Genomic DNA, 20,215 nt, shown 5'->3' on the forward strand with positions numbered 1-20,215 from the left:
ATAATGAATACTAGCTTAAGCCCCTTAGTAGAATGGAGAGCTTCAACCCAAGGATAGCAACCAGTTGTCTAGGAGCGCTTGTGGCCAATACCAAAATATCTCCCGGTGCGTTGATAAACAAACACCATCAGCGACAACGTCTAGACTTGCTGTGTCTACAAGATACAGCATATTGTGCATTTTTTTGAAAGTTGAATGTCTACAAATGCATCCTCAAATCCAACGCCTCTCTCTATTCTTACAAAACTCAGGCCGACTATCTTTTCATGAACAATTGACTGTTCTATTAAATATAGCAACCCGACCTCTCCTCGATATACACGTCATGCCACACTGGGCCAAGCGCTAATGGACTGAGAGCCAACACCGTGAGTAGGACGAGAGCGGAAAGCATGACAAGGCCTGTTGTTGGTAGCGACTTAGTTTCCGGTAGAGATTTGTTTGCCTTGTCTTTAACTTTCGACAATCATCTATAGACCTTTTTATCTCGTGGAGATGCTCCTGCTACTCCTGTAACTACTTCTTTACTTGAATTACATGTATGGGAAGTTCATTCACACTGTGAAGGCAACTGTTTACAGTTTACCCCGAGGAATACAGCCAATTGACTATATACTTCTTCGTTTACCCAAGATGTGTTCTCGATGGAATGAACGTATGATAGTCTAGAGCTTCATGGATTCAGAGCTCACTCCTTCAGGTGCTCCCCGCATCATGGGGTAATTTCTTTCTCCTAATATCATTACTCTTACTAACGAGAAATGACCCAAGCAGACGGGTCGCAGTATGGACCCGTTCTCTGCACTTAGCATAGCGACGGCCGTGCTTCAATTTGTCGATTTCAGCACGAAACTGCTCAACGGGGTTCGCGAGATATACTATTCCACAGCTGGGACGACGGAAGAAAACGCAACACTTACACTAGTGGTCAGAGAGATAGAAGCTTGGTCTTCCAAATTACAATCCTCTAGAGCCCTCGGTGCAATAAGCTCGGGAGAGAATTCTCTACGCAGACCGGCAGCGGAGTGTGGGACATTGTCAAAGGAGCTCCCCCAGCTCATTCGGAGGGGTATCCCAAACGACCCGAAATTGAAGCGCGCAGTTCTGCGGGCAGTCTTCACGGATAGACTGCATGAAAAAGAAAAGCACCGATTGTTGGATCGATTGAAGGAATGTCGCCACCAGTTAACTGTACAGCTAGAGACTTTGGACAGGTTAAACTCCGTCTACCTTCGTCTCATCTGATAACAGCGTTTAACAGATTCATGATATAGATCAGAGCCCAAACAACGATTCCAGAGCCTAGTCGAAGAGAGATTTGATGGCTTTGCCTCACTGCAGACAAAGCTGGATAGCTTGTGTACTGATCTGAATTTCTGAAATCTTCAGTCAGCTCTGACGCCAGTGCACTCCTGCAAGAGTTATTGAATGTACCTGGCCAAGCACTTGCGGAAACTCGCATCCTGCTAAGTATGGATTCGGCATCAATACATCAAAGAGAAGACCAAATAGATGAAGCCTATTTTGAAACATTCCGGTGGATGTGGATGACGCCTCTAAGAGCCACGGGCCATATCGAAGACGTTTCAACCAATGGCCCCGAGAAGGAACAGGAGTCTTCCACATCTCTGGAAAGCTGGGATCTGGACAGTCTACGTTGATGAAGTTTCTATCTACTCATGAGCACACAATCAATAAGCTGAGGCAATGGGCCGGAAAAAGGCGCTTCGTGCTTGTGCGGTTTTTTATTGGAGGGCCGAGGCGGAGGCAGAAAAGACGTTGGACGGTCTTTTGTGGGGTGTTTTGCACGAAGCCCTGAAGCAATGCCTGGAGTTCATACCAACTGTCTTACCGGAACAATGGGAGGAATCTATCAGAAGCGATTGGCGAGTCCAGCTGCAGTTGCGATTCTCTCGAAAGGACATTCGTGCGGTTTTCAACGCTCTCTTGCACAATAACGAGCTCTATGAGAAATACCGCCTCTGTTTTTTTATTGATGGCTTCGATGAGTGCTTGGAAACGTGCCAGGAAGTCTACCATGATATGGTGAATTTGCTCCTAGGCTGGGTCGATGTGGCCCCGCTTGATCTGAAGATCTGTGTTTCGTCCAGGAACTACGAAGTATTCCGCTCTGCTTTCGAGGATGAGAAGCGACTTCAGCTCCACGAACTGACTCGTTACGACATTGAGAGTTTTGTCATTCATCGACTGAAAGGCTTCGAGATATGCAGTTATGCCGGGTCAGCGGTCCAGGCCAAGTAGGAGTTAGTAAATGAGATAGTTGATAGGGCTGATGGAGTCTTCCTGTGGGTCGCTCTGGCTCTGAAGTCATTAAGAGGGTCTCTAAAATACGACAATCAACTCCAACATCTGTTGAGAAGAATACAGAGGATGCCACGGGAAATGGAGTCACTAATTGATCACTTGCTTACCTGGAACAATCCAATCGACCGCATTTCGGCGTATCGAACGTTTGCTGTGGTTGGAAAGTTGTCCGAGCTAGGAATGGCGCCAATGACTCTCCTTAGATACAGCTTCTTGTCCGACTATGAGATGGACACCACTTTTGCCATGCATGCAGAGCTGAGCGGCTGCGAGCTAAGCGAGTCTGATATGATTGCTCGTAAAGGTCAAGCCCAAGCACGACTTCATGATCAATCAAGAGGCCTACTTGAGATAAAACACCTATCCTACAGGGGAGATTTGCCTACAAGACCCGTCGATATTGAGCATGTCACCTTTATCCACCGATCAGTATTTGACTTCTTGCAGACGCATCACATATTGGATACCATGGAAGCATGCGAAGGGTTCGATACTGTTGACGCCATGAGCCAGATTGTCCTCGCCGAGATCAAGTTCTTCGGCTTGTACTCTTTTCACTCCACCAGGATTCGCTGGCTTCTTCTGAAGGACTTACCACAATTACTGGGATACTACCAGAAAGAAGCTTGAGACGTTATAACATTCCGTTTCTTCGACGAGCTTGATCACGCCGTCCTCTGCACCCAAGGACTTAACCCGCTTCAGGACCAGCAAAATGAACTCCCGGTGTATATAAGTAAGACAGGCCACTTCACTCCATCCGCATGCTATTTTTCTGTTTTTCACTGGGCCATCTATACGCAGTATGTCGGGTATGTACGCTATAAGATCCACCAAGATTCGAGGTTGGTCCTCGACAAGTTCCAATTTACACACATCCTAGCCTGCATTATCGAATCGATATACGATACTGGCAATGTCGACCTATTGCGAGTAGTAGAGCCATACCTGGAAGGCTTTGCCCAGGGCCCACACATAAAGATTACTTACATCAAGGGTTGGTCCCAAACCAACATTCTGAACACAGCGCTCCTCGCAGCCCTAAAATGGCTCGCTGCTCTGAACCCCGCTGACAAGATACTATATGCCACCCTTTTAGGGAGCCTCCTGGGCTCGAGTACTGATATCCCTCGGGCTATCCAAGGGGTTACCTCACATCCAAGGCACAATAATGCTACTCTACAAGTGGTAATTCATAGGTCACGAATATATAAGAGTCATTTAAGCATTGAACACAAAGAGACGGTACAGTATCTTACAGAGACAAACAACGGCCGCCGTGTCTCTCTTCATGAACTGGTCGACTTCTGGAAGCTGGAAAATGCATCCAGGATAAGGAGATTATTGGGTCCAAAGCCTGAACCCCCAGAAATGGACACTGCGAGAAATATAGACGTCTTGAGCCATGCTCCGAAACTGTACCATGATCGCTTCGGACCCATTGTTGGAATCGTACCACTACCCCGATATATCAGTCAATACGCGACTAGGTATCATACGCGGAGCTGGTTCGGGTCTCGGCGCGCCTCGTTAGGGATGCAGAAGGCTTACGGCATGACTGAGGGAGGATGTTTAGGGATAAATATTTAGTCTGTGGATATTAGTTTCTTTCACATGGGTATATTGAGATACAGGGATGGGTATGCATATATTGGCAAGCATACGTCGAGGTTAAATACTTTGTTATTGGGTTCTTGTTTATTTGAGCGCATTACTTTCATTCCTCATGTTATGCATCTTACTTAGTTGCCGGCAACATCAGACAGCATTAAAACATCAAGACCATAAGTTCCATCCATCACAGAACCTCAAACTGATCCCCCCCTTCACAAAACTCATTAACCAGTTTCAGACCTCATTATGACAACACTCTAGGCCTTATTCTCCGTAACATCAGGAGTAACAGCCCCGGCCTTACGCTTCTTAGTGATAGTAAAGCCACCCACAAGCAGGAACAGCGCCTGCAAACCAAAGATAACAGCCAGGGTGACCATGGCACCGATAACACCAGCCACAGGTCTAGACACACCACCGCTACCACTCTTCGACGTGGCACCCGCGGAATCGGATCCCGAGCCATCAGAACTGTACGACGCACACTTACCGTCCGTGTTTCCACAAACCTTACACCACTCCTCCGTGTCGGTGACAGCAATCTTCTTCGTCTCCTCGACGAACTTCGACCACGGGATCGTGGCACTCGACTGACCGTACAGGGGGAACTCCCGCGGCGCATCATTGGCCCCAGCGATGGTGCCGTTGTGGAAGATAAAGCGCACGTTGATCTCGGACGCATCGGGGAATCCATCAGCAGTGGAATCGGTGACCAGCTCCCAAGACATGGTCGACGCATAGTCAGGGATGCCGGTGAAGTTGACATCGGCCGCGGGGAGCTGCGCGAGCCCGAAGTACGAGAGGAAGGTTCCGTAGGAACCGAGCTGGACGTTGAGCTTGGTGGCACCCTTGGAGGTGATGGTCTCGTTGAGGCCCTGGAGCATTTCGCCGGCGAGCTGCGAGCCTGCAATTCCGCGGACGGTGTCGGTGGTGTTGTAGGCGAGGTTGTACTGCTCGACATTGGCGAGCAGGTAGAGTTGCTCCAGTTGCTCGGTGGTGGGCGTGTTGGTGGTGTTGTGGATGCTGGCGACGTTGAGGTAGTCGTAGATGGTGTAGGCGCTCTTGAAGTTCATCTTGTCCTTTGCGAAGGCGCCGTCCAGCAGGGACGAGAGCGACTGGTAGAAGTCCGTGGTGGAGTCGTAGAGCTCGTTGTACAGGGCCGAGCTGTAGTAGCTGTTGCTGCTGACCTTGGCGTTGTTGCAGCCGGTTGCGTCCTGCAGCCAGGTGTTGTCCTCGCTGTTTGTGCCGGTGGACACCAGGCTGAGCGGGATGAGCTGGTAGCCGCTCAACGGGGCGGAGATGGTCGTGCCGTTGGCCAGGGTCTCGTTGGCCGACGACCCTACCGGCGGGTAGATGCCCTGCATGAAGGCGACGCCGGAGTTCTGGAGCACTGCGTCCGAGGGCGACGACGCGGTGAGCTGCTTCAGGTTCACGATCTCGGAGCTGATGCCCTCGATCTGCAGCGAGGAGCTCGCGTCAATGTACCGGTCGTGGTAGTAGCTGCCGGCCTGGTAGACCTCGCTGTATCCGAGGTCGGTGAGCCGGGTGTTTCCTAGCACTTTGGGTGTGCGGTCTCCATGGCGGGCGAAGATGTATGCGCCCAGGATTCTCTCCGCAGAGGCGAGGTCCATGGCCGTCAAGGCCAGCAGGAGACTGGAGGGCTGGAAAGAAGACCGCATTGTTGAGTGTGATTCCTTACGACTTACTACTCCCTCGCAGCAGCCTGAATCTGCAGTAACAGTTTGGGGGTAGGGCTGTAGGAAGGAAGTGAAGAAGCGGGGTGGGACTCGTCCAGTATTATTATTATTATTATTATTATACTCGCTAGGGTCTCTCGCATTGACCGCGGAGAATTTATGTGATCATGATGACCCCTGCACTGACGGAGGGGTCGCATCGAGTGAAAAACTCAACTCTCCTCTTTTAATCTACCCTGAAGCGGCAAGTTTCTACGGCGGTCGATACCGAATGAACCTGGAAGACACGCATGGTGGTGCCGGGATTGGAGGAGGCCACTCATTGACTGGAGGGAACGAAGCAAAAAAAGGCGTAGGACTCCTACTAGTCCCTAGTTTGGGGACCTCCGAATGGACAAACAGGGTCACATATGGGAGCGGGGCATAGTTAGTTAGTTACGGAAAAATTATTAGCTAATTGACGTCTATCGCGTGAAGATAATGGGCCATTGGATTAACGTGCAGAAAGTGGAGTGAGCTGTCGGCTTTGCCTTCCAGGGTCTCGACACCTCGTTATCGGAGTATATCGGCCAGGTCCGCGGTGCCAAGACCGTCGTGAGATACTCGGGCGTCGTCTATCAGCACTCCGCGGGGATTCTTCTTCGTTTTGTTGTTGATTTTTAGTACCATGAGTCATACCAAGGGTTGCCATGACTGATAAGATTCCACCGTCTCTGATCGCGATCAGATAAGCCCGCTGTGCTTGCCCACCTGTTTTGACCAAGGTACTCCGTAGTTGGAGGTAAACTAGGGCTTGCTGTGACACGGGGCCAAGGGCCCGAGAGTCATTGAATGCCGACCCCTCAGTTTTCTGAGACTACTATTGACCAGTCCCTGTTGCTCCGCAGATAGGGCCGTCATGCAGCTACTAGTAATCTAGCCATTGACCGTGTGATGTTCTTTGCCATCAGGCCAATACGAGTTCAGACTCCTCAACATGTCACCTTCGCTTAACTTTCTCATCGTTTCAGCGCAAAATTAGCCGGTGGGTGATAACTAAGGACGGATGCAAAATGCCAACATTGAAAACCCCCAAACTCCAACATGAAGATATCATAAGACGAGTTTTGACGACATGTGGTGTGAAAATGCAATAAATAATCAAAAAGAACATAGTGAAGCTAACTCGCCATGGACACACCCTTGTCCCCCATGAGCTCGCATCCATTCCGTACTACTCCAACCAGACCACCGGTTTGCATGGCTTCAGAGCCTCCGCCGGCAAGTCGGAATTCTATTTCAGCGAGGCCCTCCAGCCAGGTGACTCTCGTTTGTGCAGGGACTTCTAAATTCTGCAGCTGTTCACCCAGAGCTGCAAGGATATCAGCCAGGGCCAAGCCTTTGTTGGATTTCAAAGTATTCACGGTGTTGAGGCAGGAAGTGACGTCGCTGGTAGCAAGAAGAGTAGTCATGATTTCTTGAATGTCAGCGGGGTGCGGCGCGGCTATGCAGTCATAAATCGTTGCATTTGTGATCAGTTCTGGTTCAGGACGGGGTTGGTCTTTCGGCGCATTCTTGACAGGGAGCGGTATGCCTACATCATGTCAAAATCTCGGTCCGTAGAATTGTTTCAGTTGCACTTACTGCTTGCATGGCAGGCTTGTAGCACGTTCAATGCGCGACGCATATCACCCTTACTTAATCTGACCAAGCTGTCCACGGCCTCAGGCTGAATGTTCACCTGTTCTTTTTCAATGACCAGATCAACCAGTGACCTGATGTCCTGCTCCTTCAGCGGGCTGAAGCGGAACCGCGTGCAACGCGACAGTAGAGCGGGCGATAATTTGTGGGTATAGTTGGCAATAATGCAGAATCTCGTGTTGGCGGTATATCTCTCCATAATCCGACGGAGTGCCATTTGCGCGGTCGCAGTCATAGCGTCTGCTTCGTCAAGGATGATCAACTTGTACGATGCGAGTGACGATCCACCGGAGGTCGGTTGGGGGGCCATGGAGAAGATCTGTTTTGTGCCTATACCAGGTAAGTTGACTGCCGAATCAAGCAGTTCCTTTCCGGGGGCACAAACTAGCAAAGGTCTTAATTTGTTCTCGGACAACATCAATGCCTCGATCATCGCTAGCATTCAGTTCGAGCACCATCTGGCGCATGTTTTTGCTCCCATATATCCGCCTTGCGAGCGCAAGGATTGTAGAGGTCTTGCCAGTTCCCGGAGGCCCATACAGAAGAAGGTGCGGTAGTCGCTATTATAAAGATTAGTGAAGTGGCAACATTTCTGGTTTCGCGGCGCATACATTCGCATCAACGAATTTGTTAATTGTGGCTAAGATGTCCTTGTGACCGGAGACGTCGTCGAGAGTGTTTGGTCGGTACTTCTCAACCCTGGAACGAATCAGCGAGCTAGTTATTATGATAGTAATTTGAGACAAGTACTCACCATGGCAGATTATCTTGAGCCTCGACAGGCAGGTCTGACGCAACTCTCTTAGCTTTCCCACTGGTATTATCGGAACTGAATTGGATGGTGCTCTTGGACGGAGCATCCACGTCCATTTCATCTTCGTAATCGGACATTTTGCCGGTCGATATTCACAAGAGCCTTTAATTGAGCTTTCTAGGGATTTAAAATAAATATTTGCATGCAAATAGAAGCCGATATGAAATTTGCAGAGCTGCTGGATGAAGCAAGACGCGTCAAAACACACCCGCGCGTAAAGAGGTTCGGCGCCGGAAAATCATTTCATTGCTTCAGGAGCTCAGCCCTATAGGTGATGACATGCACTTCCCGCCCGTCTGGCAGCACCGCCATCGACGACCCTCGACGCTACTTCTTACTCCAACAATCCTCAATAGACAGGCGCTAAAGGGGATTGATCATATCATTATATTATTCACAATGCCGGTGAGTGGTTTGTGGTCATTAATTCGACGATACCCCAACGTTCCCTTATCTAACGCAGTCCTAGGCATACCACTCCGTCTTCCTCCAGGATCAGGGTATCCCCGTAATAGGTACGCCGCTACACCCCTCCTGATACGTCTTTAGCAAAATGCGACATCATACCAGACCTACACAGCCACAACATTCCTCGGACTGACTCTACATCCTCTCCCCCCCCCGACAGGCAACTTTCCTATCCTTCCCCTCCGCACCCGCACGCGCGGCCCCGCATACACTCTCCCCCCGCTACCGTCCAATGTCCCCGACACCGAAATCGCCGTCGACAGCGAGTCGTACGACTGTGTAGACGAGATCCTGTCTCTCTTCCGCGCCAATGTCTTGTTCCGGAACTTCGAGATCAACGGCCCCGCCGACCGCATGCTCATCTACGGCACCTTGTTCATCAGCGAGTGTCTCGGAAAGGTCAGGCCGAACATGACCGCCCTCGAGGCTGGCAAGGTACACAACCGGATGCGATACACACCCGTGCTTATTGTAATTGTGCGATAGAGTTACTGACTGGGATATGCATCACTAGGCTCTTAACAACGTTGCGCTCGATTCCTTCGCCATCCCGGGCGATGCCTCCTTCCCCCTTAACCAAGCTTTCGAGCCGCCTCGCGATCGCCAGGATGCTGAGACACTGAGAGCGTATGGTTACCCTGATCTTTTGCTCCGGTGGATCGGAGGCTAATAAGCTGTGTTATAGATACCTCTCGCAGGTACGACAGGAGATTGCTATCCGTCTACATGCCAGATTATACCCCGGTGGTGTTGGTCCTTCGAAGGTAAGGGATTCCATGTATCAGGCGTTAGGCCGTGATATTGATTGCTGATATGTGTGGTACAGTGGTGGTTGAGTTTTGCGAAGAGAAAGTTCATGGGCAAGAGCTTCTAAGGTGATGCGTTTTCTTTTGTCTGGTCACTATTCAGCGTACAAAGCGTATGAAAGCAACCATTTAAGAATTTCCGATTTCATTTTCTGAAAACTATATTGTATCCGAATTGTGATATATCTAGATATGGATTGCTTATTCTTGTTAAGGTTCCGACTCAAGCGGACTGCGTAGTAGTAGATGAGCCTTGTGTATGGTGTACTTGTATTGGTATATCTTTATGCGGTATGCCGCATGGCATGGCGTATTTTTATCATCATGGCTGGCCACAAATGTCCTAGTCTACATGGTAACGATGCAAAATTAACCCAAGAGAGCCCCTATGACTTCATCTCAACATCCACACCGCTGCCACTGTCGACTGCGGTGGTGGGCGTTTGTGCCACGACCTTTCTCTTTTTTCGGCTTGGGTTACCCGCGGCCTGGATAGTTTGTTGAGTAGGGATTACTCGGACGCCGTGGAATATATAGCCCTCCGCGCCACCGCGCATAGACATTAGGGGGTGAGTACGCCCGGGGAGCACCTGCCAGGGCCGTACCCGGGAGTTCTGAAGTGTGGGCGCCAACAACAGGGTGGGATCAAGATAAAATTCATCCATCAGTTCCGAAACTTCAGATTCTTGGGACTCGTTTTCATTTGCGTCATTTTGGTCGCTGGACTGTAGCCTTTGTTCTTTTAGTTGTTGCTTTCGGGTTATGAATGCCGTTTTCCTCGGTGTTGAGTAGAGATCCATTAATTCGGTCAAGGGCTCGATTGATGGAGAGTAGACTGCGACATGGGCTGAGCCGGTTAACAGTGGAACTGCATACTTCAACACACTTGAAGGATCCATGACGGTTGCGACGATGAGTCCGTCAAATTCTCCAGCCCGGGCTTCGTTAACGACGCTCTGGACTCGTGCCCACCTGTTGCGCTTCCGGTAATAAGCGCCTCGCTTATTGGATTTCATGGTATATAACTCGGACTCGGGAATAACCTCTGGCTCTTCGGAGTAGATCGGATCAGCATTAGGATCCAAAAGTTGCATCCAGGAAATGGTCTTTAGATGTTGGTGAAGAGGGTGCGTCTCGTCTGGATTATCTAGGTTATAGCCGAAGTATTTCAGGAGAGAGAGGTTCGGTTGCTTGTTTGGATGAAGGAAAGTTATGCTGTTTCCAGAGGCGGACATATGACCTGGGCGAGCTGGGCGACGAGTGGAAGAATCAGCGGGTAATTGTTCATCATCCTGCGCCTGTCCTGCTTCGTTCTTCTTGGGTTCGTCGGATGACACTTGCTCCTCATAGTCATCACCGTCGTGTGGGTACAAGATTCCCATCCTCTCGGCCATCGCTGCAACTACCAAGCCTCCCGTATCGTCAACAACAAGATAGCGACCATTAGGCTTCGCCGCAATAGTCTCATCGAGAGAAACATCTCCACCATGGTGTACATTTCCCCAGCAGCCCAGGAGCCCGATCATTTCATCGCGCAACTCCATAATCCTTGCTGCACCCTGATCTTCCATCATATGATTCGTAAGAATGCTAACATCCATCGGAAGAACCGTGAACCGCTTCATGTATTTTCTGCGCTTCCGCAGCATATATTTGGCGAGCGAGAAACTTGTCTTTTGATCCAAAGTTTGATGAGACTCTAGAAGTTTCGAGATGATTTCCCGTCCAGCGCCGCCCGACTCTTTTTTCAGCGCCTCGATCTCCTCCCATGTCAGCTTCTGAGTTGATGCGTCGTCGACGATCTCGCGATTTGTGCGCATCGGAGTCCCATCTTCGTTTGTGTCGACCTCTTCGCCATCTCCCTCTCCCTCTGCGATCAATGTTTCGGCGTGCAGCTCAGCTGCAGGAATCACACGTAGACAGCTGCCATCTTTTTCGTCTGCATCATCAAGGATCTCGAAGGTCAGATAAAAAGGTCGCCCTATAATCTGGTTCGCGGGGAAGCTTCCGAATTTTCCCAGGAAGACTGTTCTAATTCATTCGGTCAGTACAACACTATTCCCTGTATAACACAACAAACAAAATTTATAGGAATGGACAAATATTGTGTACATACGAGTCAGGCACGATCTTCTGGATCTTCGTGAACTCGGAGGGAAGCCGCAATGCGACGAATTGGTGGGGACGGACGTAAGAGTGCATCGTGTCGGATACGCAGTAGAAATTATAGGGGAAAAAAAGCAAGAATGGATATTAGATCATGATCTCCAGTAGCACAAAAATTATACCAGAATGGACCAAGAAAATTCTCCGCAAAGTTAAGAATCCGCGTACAACATGCGCGGGTGTCCCAATGCTCGTTTTACTTTTTTTGCGATAGCGCACGGACCATATGATATTATCTACTCTTTCTTCGGATCAGAGGTTATTCCGTCCGACGGATAACGGTGTTCGTCAGTGGCTGGTGTGGCGGTTGATTGGCGGAGCGCGAAGCGCTCTGCAATTTATAGAGCAACGTGGCTTAGCATTTTCTGCAAGGTAAGCATATTGTTTCCTTGGGCCATGCCAGGTGGATTGCTTGACTCATTCGGAGAGCATGAATTTTCATGGAAAGTATCCTTTTATCCCCTCGAATTATGATTTACAAAGTCGGAGACTTGAAGTTCATTCCTTGAGGAGGGGAAATCCACACAAAGTCTACACACTTAAGAATCATGTTTCGTCATGACAGTCAATGTCACTAGGAGCAAAGCTGAGACCGCTAAGCCTCTGCGATACAAAATAATGTTTCATAACGGGCCAGGTCATATTCGATACGTTGCTGACTTTATGGCGGCCGTTTCAAAGCCCCATCGGCGACTAAACTGATCCAACGAGGCATTCAGTTGCTTCTCCGTCTCCCAAAGCCAGCTTTTACTTTTCCAACACGCACTATCATGAATATGTTTCAATGCTGCCCGAGTTATATAGACACAACTTGGGGGCATCTGGTCAATCAGGTGTGGAGCTATATCTTCATGTGTATTGTTAATATCAATCACCATATTAGAGACCGTGTCCAAGGTATCGTAAGACTTTTGCCTCCATTCTTCCAGCTCTGAAGAGAAGGGCTGAGCGGGTTGACTCAGAATATGCCAGTGCAGTATGAATAGGGCCCTAAAATATTAGCTATCTACCCACATAATAGACGAAGAACTTGTTCACCTAATAGCAATTGCAGTGGCCCCACAGAACACGCCCCAAACATCCTGACATTGTTCCAACAAAAGCCCTAGCAAGACTTGCAGTGAAGATCCAAGCTCATCAAGTTGATCGAATTGTGTATTCATGTTAGGGCCTTTGGTAGCCTTCAAAACTCGGTCCAAGAGCCACGCTGCTTGGGCAGAGTACCCAAGGCCTTGCATCTCTATCGATGCTTTAGATGCTTGGAACCGCGACATGTTGTCATTTTTATTATCACCCTCCGATGCTGTCAGCTGGGGATGAGTGGACATATTAGTCGCAAAAGGCTGGTCTCGTGCTGACAGCTCGCAAAAGAACAACCTTTACCATGTTAGCAAGGAAGACGTTGTAGAATCAGGGATGAGTACCGTTCCAAAACAATGATCCCTGTCCATGTATTGACCATTTCTTCTTCCTTTGTGTAATGATGCAAATGTGTCGGCCGCTCATGGTGGAGACCCGTCGCATACCCCATCCGCGCACAGCCACTGATAGATAGGAATGCATCATCTGGCTTCCCATGTGCATACTCATATAACGCCAAAAGAACGCCCGCCTGAATTAGATGAACAGTAGGAGGGAAGACAGCCTGGATCTGAGTGAAGACCAACTTGATAGTAATGTAGAGGGACTCGCGGCTAATACGTTGCGGGTTTTTTGGCAGTATCTCAGGATGGTACGTCACTAGGCAGATACTGAGCAGAAGAACTGAGAAGCTTGCTGGAGGGAATGCGCCGACATGGATGAGATAGTCATGGAAGCGTTTGCGAGAGATAATAGGAAGATAACGATGTATTCCCTGAAAATAACGCACGCTGATGTCGTCGACAAATTGATTTGTCATTTGAATGATCCGACGGGCCTGCAAATACAAGGTTGTGTCTATGGCTGTCGGGCTCATCAAGGGCCCTAAAGAAATGACGTCCGATGGCGTCTCATTGGAGACAGAGTCCATGAACAGTAACGAAGAACGTATTAATGGGTGGATGCATTCTAGCTCAGCATTTCCCCTCAGGGGGACTGTGTAGTTAGGAGACGGTTCCCCGGACAGGGTTGAAACATATTGACAACCCAACCCTTTTCTAATATTGATCATCAGTTCCAATTGATATCTTATGTACTCGTAAGACCTACCTAATACAATAACTGCAAGATGGAAGCGCCTTATCACACCTTTTCTTACGCTTCTTACAAGTCACGCACACATGTGGTGCATGCTCTTTTGTCGCCATCTCGGACTGCCCAAGCCATAGACCATCTACAGCTTCAATGTTTTGTGCTGTACGACAAGGGGATTCCTAGACCAGTATGTGTAGATTCCTCTTGCCCACAATCTTATGTTAGACTATGCAAAGAGACCGATTACAAATCTTGTTTAGCTTTCACTTCAAGCGACAGAAAAGGCCTAGTGGCGGCCAACTGTCAGCTGTCGGCCGCCGCTAAACCATCTATAGATTCTATGTGGGGTTCCATTTGCTTTAGATCAGACCTTATGCTGAGCATCGGCCAATCAATGGTTAGGCATTATCGGCCCACAGTATACTTGATTGCTTCTGTAGAATGAGAAGATTTTGAGTAGAATACTATGATGCTTATATAGTATACCTAGTGATCACCATGTTTTAAACTCAGGGAATTGCATATCCGGCACTCGAAGTTGATACAATATGCATATGGAGAAAAGCAAGTCCAATATACCACCGGAAGGTGGTCTTCGAGGCTGGTTAGTCGTTGGAGGCTCGTTTCTTGCCCTATTTTGTACATTTGGCTTCTTGAATGCGTATGTCGCACTCTACTATCCTTATATTGATCTAACTTCAGCAGAATTGGTGTTTTCCAAACGTACTATGAGCAAAACAGCCTCTCCGCCTACACAGCATCGGACATATCGTGGATCTTCGCGGTCCAAATAGCCCTAATGTGGATACCTGGTCTTCTATTTGGACGCTTGATTGATACCTACGGAGCAGCCCCAGTATTATACCCGTGTAGCGCACTATGTGTCTTTGCACTCGGTATGACTAGCCTGGCGACCGAATACTATCAAATCTTTCTTGCACAAGGACTTGCGTTCGGAATTGGCGCCGGTGGTGTGTTTACAGCAGCATTACTCTGTGTGGGCCAATGGTTCATCCGGCAGCGAGGGTTGGCAACTGGGATTACGGCTGCTGGAAGCAGCTTGGGAGGTGTCATATTTCCGATTTTCATCGATCGTATTGTTGCTGAAGTGGGCTTCTATGGGGCAGTGCGACACACAGCCTTGTTTGTTGGTATCATCCTAGCCATCTCATGTTGCTTGATGCGGACACGTCTGCCACGCACCAAATGGAATGGTAAGGCCAAGTGGTTTGACATAACACTGTTCAAAGAAAAACACTTTGCTATCTATACTATAGGTGCATTTCTTGGGATGTGAGTGCCACTTCTTTAGAATCCAATTGAAGACAGTCCCTGATAATGATAATAGGTGGGGATTTGGGCACCATTCAACTCTATATCGAGTATGGCTATCAATGCGGGCTTTTCTCCAACACTCGCCCTGTATTTGATATCGCTTATCAAGTATGTACCACATTCGCTGGCCTCCACCCATACTGACAATGAAGTGCCACTTCCGTTCCGGGTCGTATACTCCCCCCTCACTTGGCAGATCGCATCGGCCATTTCAATGTGCTCACTATGGCCTCCTTCGGCACAGGGGCTTCAATTCTCGCTCTCTGGCTCCCATTCAATTACCATCTGTCGCACGTTGGCATCATCGTCTTTGCTTTGGTTTACGGATTTGTCAGCGGTTCATTCGTCTCGTTACTGATGCCCTGTGTCGCGAAGGCTGGAAGCCTCGAGACATTAGGTGTGCGATTTGGTAGCTTCCAACTGATAATTGGCGTTAGGTCAAGTTCTTCCTCTCGTGCATATATGTTGCTTAGACTAACGGCGTGTTAGCTGTCTCACAGGGTTGCCTATCATGGGCGCCATATTGAACCGTCAAGGGAACACCGACTTCTCCGGGCTGCAGCTTTTTGGTGGGATAACATGCATACTGGGAGCATGTGCAATTGCAGTAGCAACTTATCTGCTAGGTAATTTGCGTCACAGCAGAAAGATCTGATACGACCCGGCCATGCAGACATCACTGGAAGCATTAGACCCATCAGCACTTGGCTAGGCTATCATTCTAAGCAAAGCGTATTCTATATCCTTCAGTAGCCCGGGAGGAGTAATATGTCTTAGATCTCCTAATTAAACCTGGTAGTGGGGTAACATTTTCAGCTCGGTATCCTGAATCAGTCACTCATCCTCCGGTATCACAGACGCTGTGTGGCGATCAGCATCAACATGGAAGACTGGCTAATGTGGCGGGTGGATCATGTGGTGGTTGTGGCTGAGCTAAGACGTAATGTGGGGTTGACGATACCAATACGGTCGAAAACAAGGGATGCCTTGATTTTCGGCTGTGAGATGGCTTGCTGGCGCAGTAATTAGTGCAAGTACGGAGGAACGTTCCGACCCAAAGACTGGCCACCGGACATTCGCCTTCTTATCCACTCAAAGCCCCATAATTAAGTTGACGACGTACTAGTTTACCCGGAAATCTGGGTGCCTGTTATCAACATCTATCTACTGTGAATTGCATCTCTGGTCGGATCCAGTCAGGAACGTTTTGAAGAGGCTGTATGGGACAAAGTCATGGCATTTATTGTCTGACGGCCACCTTCCCAAGCAAAGTGTCTATTGGCCCCCAGCCTTATCTTGAGCCACCGTTACGTATGCTCACGAAATAGCTTTGAGCCACGTCTCACTGTCCGATCGATCATTCGCGCATGAGGGAAACGAGATTCACTAACTTGTCCCCTTTGTCATACACCTTTGATTGGTCGCTCTTAGCGTGCTCACCTTGCATTCATTAAACGGCGTTGCCTTAGATTAAATATACGTCTGCCTTCATGGTCTTGCGCAAACGGCTCCGCCACACCTGTACAGTCTCAACAAGGGTAATGCTCGTTCTGAACCTCGCTCCGCGATCTCACAGATCTCCCCTACCTCCAAATCCGTGTCGTCTTCATCCCCGAAACGCTTGACCCGCCCGAGACGAGCTCAAAGCTCTCCGCAACCCCATCGACTTCCCTCTCAAGAATCAGTATATTCTCCTGATCTCAACACGTCCCCAGCATTTGATTTAATGCCCTTGGAGCAAGCTCAGAGGTCGCCAGTTCGATCCTCACCGAGCGAAAACATGAACCCATGGGCGGATGAACTGGTGGAGCGACCCGGCCAGAACCAGCAGGGATATAACGGTTCGGGTCAATCGGTCGCTGATAATGCTCCACCAGCCGAGAGTGCGGAAAGTAGAAGGGGAGATCGTGTGCCGCCTATTCTTGTTGCTGGTACCCAGCGGAGGATGGCCGCAAACGAATGGCCGCAGAATGGAGAAGTCAACGAGGCTCCCGACTGGGAACACGTAGGAAACTCCCAAGTTCCGCTGCAGTCCAACAATCCATTCTTGAAGCCACGTCAGCCTGAACAGAATCCATGGGATGATAGAAGCCCTCGCCCGTTCTCAGAAGCAACATCTGCATCACATGATAGTGCAAATGCACGTTTGGGACAAGGTCCGATTGGCCTTTTCATTTAAAGCATAATTTCTGCGAGCGCAACGCTAACACATGACAGATGAAGGGTATATTCCGATGACAGCGCGCTTATCGCTTTTTGACCCGCCATCAGAGTCTCCCTGGGCTGGAGAACGCTCTGCGGTGCCCCCGCCGACCCTGTACGAAAACCAGTACTCTGCACAAGATCCGTCATACCCTTCTCAATCAGCGGCTGGGGTTGCGGACGCTCAGTCTCCTTTCCAACAGCCTCAGAGTACTCCTTACAACAATTTAAATACATATTCTCCACAACCGCATCAGCAAGGGAATCAGGCAGAGCTTTCACCAAGGAATGAGATAGGCACCCCTGCTACTCTTTCTACTGCAAACACTGGGTCTTCACATGTTCTCATTGATCTCAATGAGGCATCGGATGCACATACACAAACGAACCAGCGTACGGCAGCATCCTCCGTGTATTCTGACATAAACGGGGGCCAGCCACATCCATTACCCACACAGAACAGCCAGCTAGGCGCTGCACCACCTCTTCCTGACCGCTCAAATATTTCACAACCTAGTCAATCGAGCATTAGTACTCCAGGCTCCGAAGCCGAAGCAAAGAAGCAGCATGAACAGAGATCTGAAACTTATTCGATCAGGCATGTTAATTGGACTGACGCCTCAGGAAAGCTTCGCGACTGTCCGATTCTCGCTCAAAATAAAAATGGACCATGCCCATTGCTAGCGCTGGTTAATGCTCTCGTGCTGCGGTCAAGCCCCGATTCCCAGCCTCCTATAGTCAGGGCTCTACAAACACGAGAGCAGATATCTCTTGGTCTGTTGATCGAAGCTTTGTTCGACGAGTTAACGACATGCCTGGGGCCGGATGACGAGCTTCCAGACATTGAAGCCCTGAGTAGATTTTTGACTATGCTCCACACGGGCATGAATGTCAACCCACAACTTACACTGGTAGGGGATTCTGTTGCACTCAGGGTGATTTTCCCGTACTGACAACGAAGTAGGAATCTAGCGATTCGGTAGGCACGTTCTTAGAAACTAGTGATATTAAGTTTTATGGCACTTTCGGCGTCCCGCTGCTACACGGCTGGATCGCTGAACCGTCTACGGAGCCCGATGAAGCGTTAGCTCGTGTGGCTCGGTTTTATGAAGACATTCAACTTCTCCCCTTCCGCAAACAAGAACTTGAGGATCGTGTATTTCGAGGCGGGTCACTCACTCCAGAGGAAGAGCAGAGCATGAAAGATATTCAAATCATTCAGCATTTTACGGAGATCGAGAATGCCACCCAGCTCAGCACATTCGGGATACAACACTTGACCGAAAAACTGGCGCCTGGGTCACTATCGATTCTATTTCGTAATGACCACTTCTCTACCCTCTATAAACACCCACAAAATCATCAGCTTTTCACACTAGTTACGGACGCTGGGTACTCTCATCGGGCGGAAATCGTATGGGAGTCTCTCGTTGATGTCAATGGATCCCAATCCGGCTTCTTTGCGGGTGACTTTCGCCCTGTCAGCCATACCTCGACCGGAGCCTCCGACCCATCCGGTCCCAGAACCTCCAGCAATGCTAGGCATTCTGAAGTCTCCTCGGCAGTGTCACAAGAGCAGCAGGACAGAGCATTGTCTCCACAGGAACAGGCTGATGCAGATTATGCCTACGCTTTGTCCCTTCAATTACAAGAGGAAGAGCAGCAAGCCAGTGGCAGGACTCCCCGTGACCGTAATCAGCGGGCTTCCGTTCCATCCTACCCTCAAGGGGCCTCTGAGGGACCAGCCCCCGCTCGCCACCGCTCTACAGGGCATCGCCCTTCACAACAACCTGGACGGCATTCGCCGTCTCGGAACACCGATGATGTTCCGCCGCCTTCTTATGAGCAGGTAGCCAATAATACGGCCTATCAGTCACCTCCGCGAAACTCCAATAACAGAGCTGCGCCTTATGTAGCTCCATATCAGAGAGCACAGTTCGGCAGACGACCGCCCGGTGTGCCTATAGCAATTGGTACATCGGATCGCCCTAAAGACCGAAATAAGGATTGTATAATCATGTGAACTCACCAGGAGTTCTACTCCGGACGCTACCGGTGCTGGTTTGACGATATGTTTGATGACGAAACGAAACGAACCGGGGGCATGGACCTATGTACTTTATATAGACACGAATCGGGAAGGGCGGCCGTATCTTTTTCTGCATGGTTCAGGAAGGCGAGATATTACTTGTCCGGTCGTGTTAGGGTAACAGGGCGCTTTTCCTTTTTGATGGAGCGGGTTTACCGGCTAATCGTATATGGTTGTGGCTTTTATTGTAGATCCCTACTGCAATTGTTCGGAGGGTCAGTATGGACCTCTGCATTTAGGCTGTTCTATAGCATTCCGGAATATAGGTCATTTCCGACGGGGAAAATCTCTCTCATCTTTTGGGATAGCGTCTCGGCACCGACGCATCCATCTCCGATATCTGAGACAGGTTCCCGGCACCTTTGTTTAATAAAAGGCCGCCACAGGCCCACCGACATAAGCCACCATGCACCACCTAATTGGAGGAAGATACATTGCCTCCTTTTCTTGGATTTTGTCATGTTTCATTGATACTCTTAGACCCTGTCTGTGAATGGTCAGGTATCGGAAATTATGCTGCCGGTGTTTACTCCGTGGGGATGCCAAAGTCTCGCAACAGAGCGCATGGTGTATAGACTGATTTTCCGCAACTGTCGAGCCGTCGGGGAAACGGATGAAGAAACCACCACCGGAATTGTCCAGACTACCATATTGGGATGGCGTGCTAGTAGTCAACCACCTATCTTTGAGGGCATGAGCCTGGCAATCGTCTTATGCAATCCTGTTCCATTTGGCGAGATGCATGCGAAGTGTTCCCAGACAGCATCTATAGCAAGAGACTTCAAGGTTTCATCCTTTGAGGGGCGCTCGAATCAGCTAACCGGTCAAGAACCACTGTTAATCA

General features: G+C 49.4%; 8 protein-coding genes across 8 annotated transcripts; 4 read left to right on the forward strand and 4 right to left on the reverse strand.

Annotated features, from left to right (window-relative positions):
* Window positions 1-1,707: 1,707 nt before the first annotated feature.
* ABOM_004548 (uncharacterized protein) lies at window positions 1,708-2,262 on the forward strand (the record flags this gene model as incomplete). The annotated part of the gene is made up of 1 exon (XM_022531677.1): window positions 1,708-2,262. The coding sequence occupies one exon, from the start codon at window positions 1,708-1,710 to the stop codon at window positions 2,260-2,262; it is 555 nt and encodes a 184-aa protein (XP_022390185.1).
* A 129-nt stretch (window positions 2,263-2,391) lies between these two features.
* ABOM_004549 (uncharacterized protein) lies at window positions 2,392-2,955 on the forward strand (the record flags this gene model as incomplete). The annotated part of the gene is made up of 1 exon (XM_022531678.1): window positions 2,392-2,955. The coding sequence occupies one exon, from the start codon at window positions 2,392-2,394 to the stop codon at window positions 2,953-2,955; it is 564 nt and encodes a 187-aa protein (XP_022390186.1).
* Window positions 2,956-4,196: 1,241 nt separating this feature from the next.
* On the reverse strand, window positions 4,197-5,618 carry ABOM_004550 (histidine acid phosphatase; the record flags this gene model as incomplete). Its single annotated transcript, XM_022531679.1, has 1 exon — window positions 4,197-5,618. One exon carries the CDS (start codon window positions 5,616-5,618, stop codon window positions 4,197-4,199), a length of 1,422 nt encoding a protein of 473 aa, XP_022390171.1.
* Window positions 5,619-6,796: 1,178 nt separating this feature from the next.
* Window positions 6,797-8,207, reverse strand: ABOM_004551 (replication factor C subunit 3; the record flags this gene model as incomplete). The annotated part of the gene is made up of 5 exons (XM_022531680.1): window positions 6,797-7,209; window positions 7,260-7,646; window positions 7,702-7,876; window positions 7,928-8,015; window positions 8,071-8,207. 5 exons carry the CDS (start codon window positions 8,205-8,207, stop codon window positions 6,797-6,799), a joined length of 1,200 nt encoding a protein of 399 aa, XP_022390170.1.
* A 322-nt stretch (window positions 8,208-8,529) lies between these two features.
* On the forward strand, window positions 8,530-9,472 carry ABOM_004552 (actin-related protein 2/3 complex subunit 3; the record flags this gene model as incomplete). Its single annotated transcript, XM_022531681.1, has 6 exons — window positions 8,530-8,535; window positions 8,600-8,645; window positions 8,759-9,033; window positions 9,113-9,225; window positions 9,284-9,362; window positions 9,425-9,472. 6 exons carry the CDS (start codon window positions 8,530-8,532, stop codon window positions 9,470-9,472), a joined length of 567 nt encoding a protein of 188 aa, XP_022390173.1.
* A 318-nt stretch (window positions 9,473-9,790) lies between these two features.
* trm6 (tRNA 1-methyladenosine methyltransferase subunit GCD10) lies at window positions 9,791-11,606 on the reverse strand (the record flags this gene model as incomplete). Its single annotated transcript, XM_022531682.1, has 2 exons — window positions 9,791-11,435; window positions 11,521-11,606. The coding sequence occupies 2 exons, from the start codon at window positions 11,604-11,606 to the stop codon at window positions 9,791-9,793; spliced, it is 1,731 nt and encodes a 576-aa protein (XP_022390172.1).
* A 602-nt stretch (window positions 11,607-12,208) lies between these two features.
* Window positions 12,209-13,581, reverse strand: ABOM_004554 (fungal specific transcription factor domain-containing protein; the record flags this gene model as incomplete). Its single annotated transcript, XM_022531683.1, has 3 exons — window positions 12,209-12,560; window positions 12,609-12,947; window positions 12,995-13,581. 3 exons carry the CDS (start codon window positions 13,579-13,581, stop codon window positions 12,209-12,211), a joined length of 1,278 nt encoding a protein of 425 aa, XP_022390167.1.
* Window positions 13,582-14,293: 712 nt separating this feature from the next.
* ABOM_004555 (uncharacterized protein) lies at window positions 14,294-19,305 on the forward strand (the record flags this gene model as incomplete). Its single annotated transcript, XM_022531684.1, has 9 exons — window positions 14,294-14,406; window positions 14,451-14,972; window positions 15,023-15,038; window positions 15,094-15,188; window positions 15,233-15,512; window positions 15,570-15,649; window positions 16,608-17,236; window positions 17,298-18,193; window positions 18,247-19,305. The coding sequence occupies 9 exons, from the start codon at window positions 14,294-14,296 to the stop codon at window positions 19,303-19,305; spliced, it is 3,690 nt and encodes a 1,229-aa protein (XP_022390166.1).
* Between the last annotated feature and the right edge of the window lie 910 nt (window positions 19,306-20,215).

This window comes from Aspergillus bombycis (assembly GCF_001792695.1).
Source record: "Aspergillus bombycis strain NRRL26010 chromosome Unknown contig00031, whole genome shotgun sequence".
Taxonomy (NCBI): domain Eukaryota; kingdom Fungi; phylum Ascomycota; class Eurotiomycetes; order Eurotiales; family Aspergillaceae; genus Aspergillus; species Aspergillus bombycis.